The sequence below is a fragment of the Muscardinus avellanarius genome (assembly GCF_963383645.1).
Source record: "Muscardinus avellanarius genome assembly, chromosome: 2".
In the NCBI taxonomy this organism is placed as follows: Eukaryota; Metazoa; Chordata; class Mammalia; order Rodentia; family Gliridae; genus Muscardinus; species Muscardinus avellanarius.
In genome coordinates, this window is record NC_137787.1 from 63,136,812 (window position 1) to 63,148,901 (window position 12,090).

Sequence of the window (12,090 nt, forward strand, 5' to 3'; positions counted from 1 at the left end):
TGTCCCAACAGCATGGCCCGTAGTTCCTGTGACCCATGCCCACCCTTTATGGTACTGGGGACTGAACCCAGCGGATTCTAGCTCTGACTTACACTCCCAGACCCCCTCTCCCTTCTTGTGGGATTGAACTCAGGGACATTCTACTTCTGGGATACATACACAGCCCTATTTTATTTTTTATTTTTAAACAGAGTCTCACTAAGTTGATGAGGGCCTAGCTCAGCTGCTGAGGCTATCCTCAAACCTGTGATTCTCCTTTCTCAGCCTCCCAAGGACTGGGATTACAGGTGTGCACCACCATTCTCAATCACCTCCCCCACCCCCTTTTACTTTTTGAAACAGGATCTCACTAGATTGCCGAGAGTCTCGCTGTTGCTGACGCTGGCCCCAAACCTGAGATCCTCCTGCCTCATCCTCCCAAATACTGAGATTACAGGGGTACAACACTCTGCCCAGCTTCCTGGGCCCCTCTCTAAGGCCAGTAATTTTGATGAACTCCTTCATCCCTGTCAATTATAGTTGACTTATGTTTTTTAGGATCAGAAAACAAGAGAAGATATAAGAAGCCTATGTACCAATTTCCTGAGAGGAAAGGGAAGCTGAAGATTGAGTCAACCATGGCGTAATGCAGAGGCACTTACTTCTCAGCCTTGGAGACAGAGCCCTTCTCTGTTGCTCACATACAACAGCAGCACGAGCTTCTGACCTCCCAGGACGCCGTCCCTAGCTATGGCAGAGCAGCAGTTCTTGTTTGAGGCTCCTATTTCCAATGTCTAAGAATTAAACTTGCACTGTCTGATATGGTAGCCACTAGCCTTATGTGGATATTTAAGTTTAAATTAATGAAAATGAACCAGGAATGGTGGTGCATGTTTATAATCCCAGTACTTGGGAGTCTGAGATAGGAAGATGGTAGGTTTGAGGACAACTTCAGCAAGTAGTGAGACTCCCATCAACCTAACAAGACCCTGTTTTCAAATAAACATAAAACAGGGTTGGGGGTGTAGCTTAGAGGTAGAATGACCCTGAGTTCAATCTCCAGTACCAAAACTAATTAATTAATGGAAACAAAATGAAAAATCCCTTCCTCTATGTACAATCTTAAGGCTGGTGGCTACTGGGCTAACATAGATATATAGTACTTCCATTGCTACAGAAAGTTCTATTGGACAGTTTCAGGTGGACTAGTCTGAAGGCCAAAAGCCCCCTTCTTGGTTCTTCCCACAGGACTGACGTGCAGGTAGAACCCTTCCATGGCCTGCTGTGACATCCCTGAGTGCTTAAGGAAAATATGCAAAATAGGTCCCCTAAGAGCACTGCACCTTGGGTCAACTACAGAAATTGAAAACACACATTTTTAAAAGAGACACATTCAGAAAACCATTGAGAATATTTAGGATAAATAGAATTCCTAAAAGGCATTTGAACTTTTACTTGGTTTCAACAAATTAGGCTTATTTTGGTTTTAGTCAACCGAAGCACAGATAAACATGTGTTACACGATGCACTGATCAGGAAGTGTTCTTAAACTCGAATTAGAGGCTATAGAATCATTAAAACTTTAAATAAGCTTTTAAAGAAATAAGCTGTAAAGAGAAGATGTGACAAACTCTAGGCCTGAAACCCTAAGACCTGTGTGACTCTGCATGCTACTTTATTTTGGAGGAGGAGACACTTCAGGATCCATACTTGTGAAATAAAGCTGCTACTAATTCAACAGAATCCTGGTATACAAATAGAAGGGGCATATATAAGTCAACGCTTTGCAGATGGTACCTGACACACGGAGTTGACTTAAAATAGAGGGATGAAGATAATTAAGCTCTCCTAGGACCAGGTATAAAGGGGGGGGGTCTGAGGACCCTGGTTAGTATAAATGACACCCAGCCATCCTGGAGCTCCTCAGGCTAGTGAGATAAGGATTAAGACTGGATATCCCAGGTCTCCTATGATTGGTCACTTTCTTGGCTCCCCTCCCCCTCACCAATAATATGATCCCACTCCTCCCTAGCTGGGCAGAAAGCTACTCTAGGAGCTGCTATTTAAAAAAAAAAAAACCCTAATTAGTGATATGAATGTTCTCAGTCGAAAACAAGAAGAAGAAATAATAAAAAAATAATAAATGAAGAAATCAGAGAATGCAAACAGCACAGGCTTTGTGTTTAGGGCTTTGAGGTGTAAAGATCATAGTGACTTGGCCTGTATGACTCTCACTTTCTTTTGGTTTTCTTTGCCCTGGGCTTATCAGCATGCTAACCATTGAAAACAATGTCTGTATCTGGTGGTAGTTTTTTTTTTTTTTTTTAATTTTCCTTCAAACAAATCTCAAAGGCCTAATGACTTCCATGTATGGTGTCAAGAGAGCACAGAGAGATCCTGAATGTGTTAATTTTACTTGAGAAGAACTGAGTATGAGCCAGAAAGAATATATAATATATGGAAATCTCATTAAGCTGTCATTACTTGGGAAGATAGTTACCAGGCACATAAACACCCAAATCTCACTCTTGCAGCTTTCTCTGAGTAACACATTCGGCTCCAATCACCCATCCTCACACATTATGTTGACTGTAAAGAGAACTATGGGTAAACAAGAAAATGAGAATCAGGTAGGGCGATTACAATTCTGTAAAAGGAAAAACATGCCGGCATTTACTGAATGGCTCAAAAAAGAAACAAACACTCCCCTTTCATACATTTAAGTGCTTAAAAAGGCCAGAGTGTTTTGGGATCTAAGTTTTTCTTGCTTTAAAAATAAAACAGAGCTTTAAAACATACTTTCACATGATCCCAAAGTGGAAGGTGAAACTCATTAGAAATATTTACTTCTCTGATCTAACTTATCTGAATGCTTGCTCTGTGCCCAAGTGGCCATCAATCAATTGATTCAAAATACAGCATGGTACTGACACAACAACAGGCATACTGACCAGTGGAACAGAAACAAACCCCACACCTATAGTCAATTGATCTTTGACAAAAGGGGCCAAACTCATACACTGCAGAAAAGACAACCTTTTCAACAAATGGTGCCGGGAGAACTGGCTATCCATTTGTAGAAAGATGGACCTAAATCCTAACTTCTCACCATACACAGGAATCAACTCGAGATGGATCAAAGACTTAGAAATTAGACTAGAGACTGTGAAGTTATTAGAGGAGGGAATAGGCTCAATACTCCAACATAGAGGCACAGGCAGTAAAGTTTTCAATATCTCCAAAGTGCAGGAAATTAAAGCAATAATTAACAAGTGGGATGGCATCAAACTAAAAAGTTTCTTCTCATCAAAGGAAACCATCAAGAACCTAAAGAAAAAGCCTACAGAATGGGAGATCTTTATCAGCCACCACTCTGATAGAATGTTAATATCCAGAATATACAAAGAGCTCAAAAGAATCTATACTAGCAAAACAAATAACCCAATCAAGAATGGGCAACTGAACTGAATAAATGCTTCAACAAAGAAGAGATACAAACGGCCAATAGATACATGAAAAGATGTTCAACACCACAGCCATCAGGGAGATACAAATCAAAACTACGCTGAGATTCCATCTAACCCCAATCAGAGTGACAAACAAAAAGAAATCAAATAACAACAAATGCTGGCAAGGATGTGGGGAAAGAGGAACTCTTTTACACTGTTGGTGGGAGTGCAAACTAGTTCAGCCGCTATGGAGATCAGTGTGGAGATTCCTTAGAAAACTGGGAATGGATCCATCACATACTCTGGCTATACCACTCCTGAGTATTTGTCCAAAGGGGTTGAAATCAGAGAACTATAGTAACATATGTATAGCCATGTTCATAGCAGCACAATTCGTAATAGCCAAAATATGGAACCAACCTACGTCTCCATCAAGGGAGATGAATGGATTGCAAAACTATGGGAAATACACACAATGGAATTCTACTGAGCTATAAAGAAGAAAATCATGGCATTCGCAAGATGGAACATTTTGTTAAGTGAGATCACCCAGGCACAGAAAGAGAAGGGACATATGTTTTCTCTAATATGCCCAAACTAGGGAGTAGTGGTAATACCAGAGGGACTCCAGATAATGGAGGGGAAGCCTCAGCAAAGCTAGAATGGAAGGGTAGGAGAGGAAGAAGGCTGAGGTTGATTAATGGAGGAGCTAAATCAGGATATGTGTAAAAGTATGAATGTAGCATAGTTAACCTGGACACTCGTTGTTGGGAGGGGGGAAGGGGCAGTAGGTGGGGAGAGGGCACCAAGCACAGTCTGAATGTATGCCATTTTTCATATGTTCCACATAAAAGTAAAAATATAAATTAAAAATAACCAAAAAACCCAAGATACTACTTTTGAATTGAAAACTGCCACCAAACAACTGTCTTCAAGCTGCCAAGAGGCACTGCCCTTCAAGTCTCGTGTTTTGTATCTTTAAGTCAGTGAGATAATAAGGACTAGCCAATGATGCGTGTGGTCCCTCGCCTTTACGCCACCAGGCAACACTAGAGCTCAGAGGGAGACCATGCAGAGCCCTCTAGCGAGGCAGGCCACTGTCCTCGAGGTCAGGGAGCTATTCCTAATATCACTCTCAGGCTCCTTTAGCCTTCTCTAGTCTTATTCTGAGCACTACACTTCTTGCCAGCATTTCCTGAATGTTAGGGTTGGAAAATGGTCTGTGCCATCTGAGATTCGGGTTGGAATCTAACTCACAACACGAGAGGTTGAGGTGCTGGAATGTGTAACAGGTGACCCCCCCCCCCCCAATGCACTCTGTGGGATTGGGTTGATGCCCTTGGGCCTGAGTGACTTCTCACTCTCTCAGGAGTGGGTTAACTACTATCGTGAGAACCAATTGTTATAAAGCGAGGCCACCTTTTGTGCTTTGTGTCTCCCACACATGCCTACATGTCCTTCTGCTTTCCTGTCGTTTCACGATGCACTACGAAGCCCTTGCCTCATGTTGCTGATGGGTCTTGGATTTGCAGCCTCTAAATACCTGAGTTAAACTTTTTTTCTAGATTACCCCATTTATGGTGTTTTGTTAGAGCAACTGAAAGTGGACTCAGACCTCAAGTTAAGTTGGCTCCTTCTTCTCCACCCAGGTAATAAGTTGGAAATCCTAAAACTTGATAAGGCAAACCTCTGTAGGGAGAGCTAGAGTCTGCAAGGCGAAAATGCTGGCATTTCAGGGTTTGATGAGAGTAGAAAACATAACATTGCCTGGGCCAGGACTCACCTTTCGAGGACAGACTTGTACATGTAGGGTGCCCTCAAGGGAACAGACTTACCACAACCAAAGGATATTGGGCCACCAGGGCAGGGCAAAGCTGGGCATTTGGCATAAAAACACAGTGCATCATAACAAAGTCATTTAAAACAGAATCTGGAGGAGAAAAAAGTAGAAAAGGAAATTAGGTTCCTGTGGAATTCTTTAGGAAAGCAAGGGTACCTATCCATTTATTCTTGACCATTTATTTCTTATGTATTGATTTGGGGTATGATTTTACTGTACACAGAAGCATTTCATATCAAAATACTGATGTTAACCTGGGCGTGGTGGCGCACGCTTGTAATCCCCGCTCTTGGGAGGCGGAGACAGGAGGATCGCCCAAGTTTGAAGCCAGCCTTGCTGGCTTAAGAGACCCTGTTTCCAAATAAAAATACAAAATAGGTCTGGGAGTATAGCCCGGAGGTATAAGGGTTTCCAGCAACCCCAGCACCACTAAAAAAAAAAAAAAAAAAAAAAAAAAAAAAAAAAAAAATAATAATAATAATAAAAAATACTGATGTTAACAGAGCTTGAAATTAAAACTCAATTTCATATGACAATGGATAAACATTTGTTTTAAAGAGAGACAGTCCTGTCCAAAGGCACCAGTTACCTTAGATTAAAAAAAATTTTTTTCCCTTGTGATTCTGGAGGTTGAACATAGGGTCTGTTCATCCTAGGCAAGCGCTCCCCAAATAAGCCAATACCCCCAGCCTCAATTAAAAAAATATTTGTATATATAGTATATATACATACATGTGTAGATTGTATCATATGTGCAAAATTAAGACATGATCATTTCTTTATCTACTTTATATGATATTTTTTCAACATCTTTTTACCTCTCCTATTTCCAGAAAGAGCAATGAAAAGCGAGTGATAAAAAATTGCATATAGATTAGAAAAGGAGGAAGTAGAGACTTGGTGGGAAGAAAAAAACAGGAAAAACAGACAAGAGAAAGTCTGGGGCAGCACCAGAAGAAAGCAAAGCTGTCCCGTAGAACAATGTGGCGACTCTATGATACTTGAAGATATTTTGTAGATAGGGAAGGAGGGGATGCCAGGGGGATAAGGCAAGTCCCAGATATAACCTGCCTCATCACTGAGTTTGATGCTGGCCCTTTGCTGCAAAGAAAACACTATGTAGCAGCCGGGATGGGAAAGCGCATGTGGACAAACCTCAAAGCCCCAGGAGTATGCCCATTGGCAAGTGAAACCCAAGATGCCCTGGGGATTCACAAGCAAAACCTGGCCTGTATGGGCTGAGACTTGTGAAACTTGAAATTTTCAACTAGAAAGTGGTGAGAAATATGCAAATTTCACTGTATAAATTAATTTCCAGTGCTCATGTATTTAATGAATTTGTATGGACAAAGTTTGAATCAGTGGCTAAGTAAGTTTTTTGCTCACTGAAATATGTAGTGATCCAAGCTGTCATCACTCTGCCTAGTCGTCCTAGGCCCTTTACACTTTTTTTTTCAGTACTGGGGACCACTGAGCTCCACCCTCCAGTCCTTTTTATTTTTTATTTTTTCTTATTTTGAGACCAGGGTCTAGCTAAGTTTGCCCGAGCTGGCTGCAAACTTGAGATCTGTCTGTCCCAGCCTCCTGAATAGCTGGGATTAGAGGCATGTGGCACATTTTAATGAACCAGAGAAGAAGTAGAGAAGGTACCAGACAGAAGCTGTATGAAATTAAAAAAAAATGACAAAAGGATGTTGCTTGTCTGAGTATAACATCTAGAGTAAATTTTATATGACAATGGCCTTTATATCTACCTCCCCAATTCATTTGCTTCATTAAAAAATCTGAGAATAGGGAAAGTAACGCTGTGATCTATGTCACCCTGAAGGCCTGTGCTCCACAGTAGTTTAAGTTGCTTGTAGGTACGGGGTGCGGGGGATGGAACCCAGGGCCTCACACATGGTAGGCAAGCACTCTATTGCTGAGATGTGCCCCGATTCCTGTGGCAGGTCACATTTTGCAAATGCAGAACCTGGACTTGGGGCCTCCAAGGCTGGGAGCTGGTCACTTAGCTTGGCCAGCCACCCAGAGCTCACATTTCAATCTGGCTTTCTTATTCTCAAAACAATTATTTCATACCAGAAAATGGTTTCTAAATCATTGAAGCCAAAAGATTTTAGGTAGAAAAATTGGTGTTTTTGTAAATTGAAAGAATATACTATCATATGCAGCAGTATCTATCTCTATGATGTTAACAAATTTCATTGTAACTCTGACATTTCTCATGGTACTGTAAGTCCATAAATGCCAAAGGTCTTCCATTCCATTATATCCATGTTTCCTGTTCCTATGCTGGGATTATTTTTAGTGACCAGGACTGTAGTGGGGACATTCCTATTTTGATTTATGAGGATACTGATTTGTTCTTTATCTCCTGCATTATTTATAAGAAAAAATCAGGAAAATTACAGGGAATAAAATTCAATCTTAAATTATAATGTTAGCTTAGTCTCTGACATAAAAAAAAGAGAGTTCAGAATCACATCCCATAGAAAACATGGATTTCTCCCTCCCTCCCTCCCCCTCTCCTTCCCTCCCCTCCCCTCCCCTCCCCTCCCCTTCTCTCTCTCTCTCTCTCTCTCTCTCTCTCTCTCTCTCTCTCTCTCTCTCTCTCTCTCTCTCGTGTGTGTGTGTGTGTGTGTGTGTGTGTGTGTGTGTGTGTTAGTTACTGGGGACTGAACCCAGAGACATTCTCCTCTAAGCTACATCCCCAGCCATATTTTTTATTCTTTGTTTTAAAACACAGTCTCATAGTCTCATTAAGTTTGAAGGGCCTCACTAAGGAGCAGAGGCCAGCTGCAAACCTGTGAGCCTCCTGTGCCTGGCTCAACTTTTTTTTTTTTTTTTTAAAGAAGCAGTAATCCAGTTTCTGACTCTCTTAAAGGTGACTTTAAGAAATATATTTGCTCTTCCTAGATAGTAAAGATCTTATTGACCTTTCCTTAGATGACATAGTATCAAATGTACTAGAATCTTTCTTTTGGGTCAATATTTATTGACCTGACTTTCCTTTTCTTATTTATTTAGGTACTGGGGATGAACTCAGGGATATTTGACCTTGGAACTAGACCCCCAACCCTATTTTATTTTTAAATTTTGAAAGAGGATCTTCCTAAATTGCTGAGGGTCTCACTAAATTGTTGAGACTGGCCTTGAACCTGCAATCCTCTTGTCTCAGTCTCCCAAGTACTGGGATTACAGACACACACCACTGCATGAAGCTTCCCTTCCCCATTTATGATGGCAGTACAGCAACTACCGACTGCTAGCTCTTCCTTGCCTGTTTCTATGGCAGCACTAATGCTGTCCTTTAGTATGGAAGGCTGTGTCCCATCTCTAGTGACTGGTTGCCTGCCTTCCTTTAGGGCCACTTCAAAGGCTATACTCTCAAGGCCTCTTCCCTGGATTGCCGTAGCCACTCAGTGTCCTGAAGCACTGACCACACTCAGCCATATATTCAAGTTTTTTGCATATTCCTTCATGTCCTTTAGCAGACTATAAGCTTCCTGAGGGAAAAAGTGGGATCCTTTGTTCATACTTTCTAACCCAAGACATCCAGTTTAGTGCCTGCCCAACAAGACACTCAACGAATATTGAGCTGAAAAGAAGAGGCCTGGAGCCAGGAATCCTGGCCTTTATATCTACCTCCCCAATTCATTTGCTTCTTTAAAAAATCTCAGATAATCAATTTATAAGGTAGAAAACTAGCTGGGCATGATGGCGCACACTTGCAATCCCAGCATTCGGGAGGCTGAGACCAGAGGATCGTGGTTCGCAGACAACCTCAGCTACTTAGTGAGGTCCTCTGCAACTTAGTGAGACCCAGTTTCAAAAATTAAAAAAAATATAGGGCTGGGTGTGTAGCTTGAAGGTCGAATGCCCCTGGGTTCCATCCCCAAACCCACAATAAAATAAAATAAAATAAAATAAAATACAAAAGTAAATAAGATAAATAAATAAATAAATAAATAGGAAAAGTAGAAGGAGGAGATGAAATAAGAAATCAATGGTAAAATACTTTCAGGAGGTGTATAATAATAATGACATCTTCACCCACCTTGGGTATATTATGAAGATCATTAAGAAAATGGGTTTTGAGCACCACTAAGTTCTTGAAAGAAATATTTGACGTTCTTTTATTGAGAAATGTTCTTTATGGAGCTCAGTGTGCTTATATTTGAATGCATGACATTATTCTGTGAGACAGACTAGCACTTTAGGATTTTTTTTTTTAAGTTGAATGTTGGAGCTGGGGATGTAGCTGAGTGGTAGTGCTCTTCCCTTGCATGCATGAGGCCCTGGGATCAATGTCCAGTGCACGCGCGCACACACACATACACACACATACACACACACACACACACGAGGCCCTGGGATCAATGTCCAGTGCACACGCATGCACGCACACACACACACACACACACACACACACACGAGGCCCTGGGATCAATGTCCAGTGCACGCACGCACACACACACACACACACACACACACACACACACACACGAGGCCCTGGGATCAATGTCCAGTGCACACACACATACATACACACACACACACACACACACACACACGAGGCCCTGGGATCAATGTCCAGTGCATACACACACACACACACACACACACACACACACACACGAGGACCTGGGATCAATGTCCAGTGCACGCGCGCACACACACACACACACACACACACACACACGAGGCCCTGGGATCAATGTCCAGTGCACGCACGCACACACACACACACACACACACACACGAGGACCTGGGATCAATGTCCAGTGAATACACACACACACACACACACACACACACACGAGGACCTGGGATCAATGTCCAGTGCGCGCGCGCGCACACACACACACACACACACACACACACGAGGACCTGGGATCAATGTCCAGTGCACGCACGCACACACACACACACACACACACACACACACGAGGACCTGGGATCAATGTCCAGTGCACGCACACACACACACACACACACACACACACACACACACGAGGCCCTGGGATCAATGTCCAGTGCATACACACACACACACACACACACACACACACGAGGCCCTGGGATCAATGTCCAGTGCACGCACGCACACACACACACACACACACACACACACACACACTGAGAGGGGTTGTCCCAAAGTCATCAAGACAGAAATGAAGGCAGAAATGATATAACTCTGAACACTTAACTCCTCTGTGAGATTTGTCTCTTTTTACCCTCAATTCTGTGTCTTAGGTAACAAGAATAGTTCACTGTAAGGAAACATGTGTTCATTTTTATTCTCCCTAAAATATGCAGTACTAACTCCCAGTATTTCAGAATTTGATCTTATTTGGAAACAAGGTTTTTGTCGATATGGTTGTGGTTGGATTACGGTGAGGTCATTAGCATGGGTCCTAATTAAATATGACTGGGGTGTGTATAGAAAAGGGGCATTTGGACACAGAGACAGATATGCACAGAGGGAAGACTGTAAAATCACAAGAATGTTGTGTGAGCCAGGCGTGGTGGCGCACACTTGTAATCCCAGTAATTGGGAGGCTGAGACAGGAGGATTGCAGGTTTGCGGCCAGCCTCAGCTACTCAGTGAGGCCCTCCACAATTTACTGAGACCCAGTTTCAAAATGAAGAATAAGCTGGGCGTGGTGTCGCACGCTTGTAATCCCCGCGCTTGGGAAGCGAAGACAGGAGGATCGCATAGGTTCGAAGCCAACCGTGCTGGCTTAAGAGACCCTGTTTCCAAATAAAAAAGTATAAAATAGGTCTGGGAGAGCCGGGCGTGGTGGCGCACGCTTGTAATCCCCGCGCTTGGGAGGCTGAGACAGGAGGATCGCGCTGGTTCGAAGCCAGCCGCGTGTGCTGGCTTAGGAGACCCTGTTTCCAAATAAAAATGTAAAAATAGGTCTGGGAGTGTAGCCCGGAGGTAGAAGGGCTTCCAGGAACCCCAGTACCACCAAAAAAAAAAAAAAAAAAAAAGTCTGGGAGTGTAGCCCGGAGGTAGAAGGGTTTCCAGGAACCCCAGTACCACCAAAATAAATAAATAAATAAATAAATAAATAAATAATAATAAATAAATAAATAAAAATAAAAATAAAAAAAGAAAGAAAGAAAAAAGAATAAAACAGGGCAGACGGTATAATTTGGAGGTTGAATGCCCCTGGGTTCAATCCCCAGTACTGCAAAAAATAAAAAGAATGCTATGTTAATGTGTGAAGGCAAAGATCAGGGTGATGGTCCCTAGCCAAGCGGTGCTGATGTCTGCCAGTAGACCACTGGAGGCCAGGAGAGATGTACCAACTGACTGTCTATCAGAGCTCTCTGAAAGGAACCAACCCTCCTGTCACCTTCATCTCTGGCTTCTAGCCTCCAGAACTGTGAGACAACCAAATGTGGTCTTTTGAGCATTTCATCGACAGGTGCAGAAAAGCAAGGCAGGTGATGCTCAGGTACATTCTGGAGTAAGAGTCCACAACCACAGAGAGAACCATTATATTCTCAATTAGAGTAAGACCATGCCTTTCATGCAGGCAGCCTCAAATGTTTTAAGGGAATAGGTAAGGTTTATATTGTGACTTAATAGATGCCTTTGGAAGGTGGGATTGAATGATAGTGTCAGAGGGGCCTATGGAAGGCCACCCTAATATGTATGAATAAAACTGAGTCATCTCTGAGGACAGCCAGGATTGGAGCGGATGGCAGAACCAGGGGCATTGCTCTCTGTGTCATACAGGATAGTTTCCAAATAGGAACACACATAACTTTTTCCTGAAACTGCCTTGGCAATACACGTTGAAAATTACT

General features: G+C 42.5%; 1 protein-coding gene across 11 annotated transcripts in view; it reads right to left on the reverse strand.

The window, feature by feature from the left end:
• RAPGEF4 (Rap guanine nucleotide exchange factor 4) overlaps window positions 1-12,090 on the reverse strand; it is a gene marked incomplete at both ends in the record, with an annotated part of 342,537 nt that overhangs the window by 45,943 nt on the left and 284,504 nt on the right. For all 11 annotated transcript variants that reach the window (XM_080719875.1, XM_080719879.1, XM_080719871.1 and 8 more), the window contains one exon: window positions 5,267-5,358. In XM_080719875.1, coding sequence (XP_080576001.1) covers window positions 5,267-5,358 — 92 coding nt within the window. The remainder of the gene's footprint in view (window positions 1-5,266; window positions 5,359-12,090) is intronic.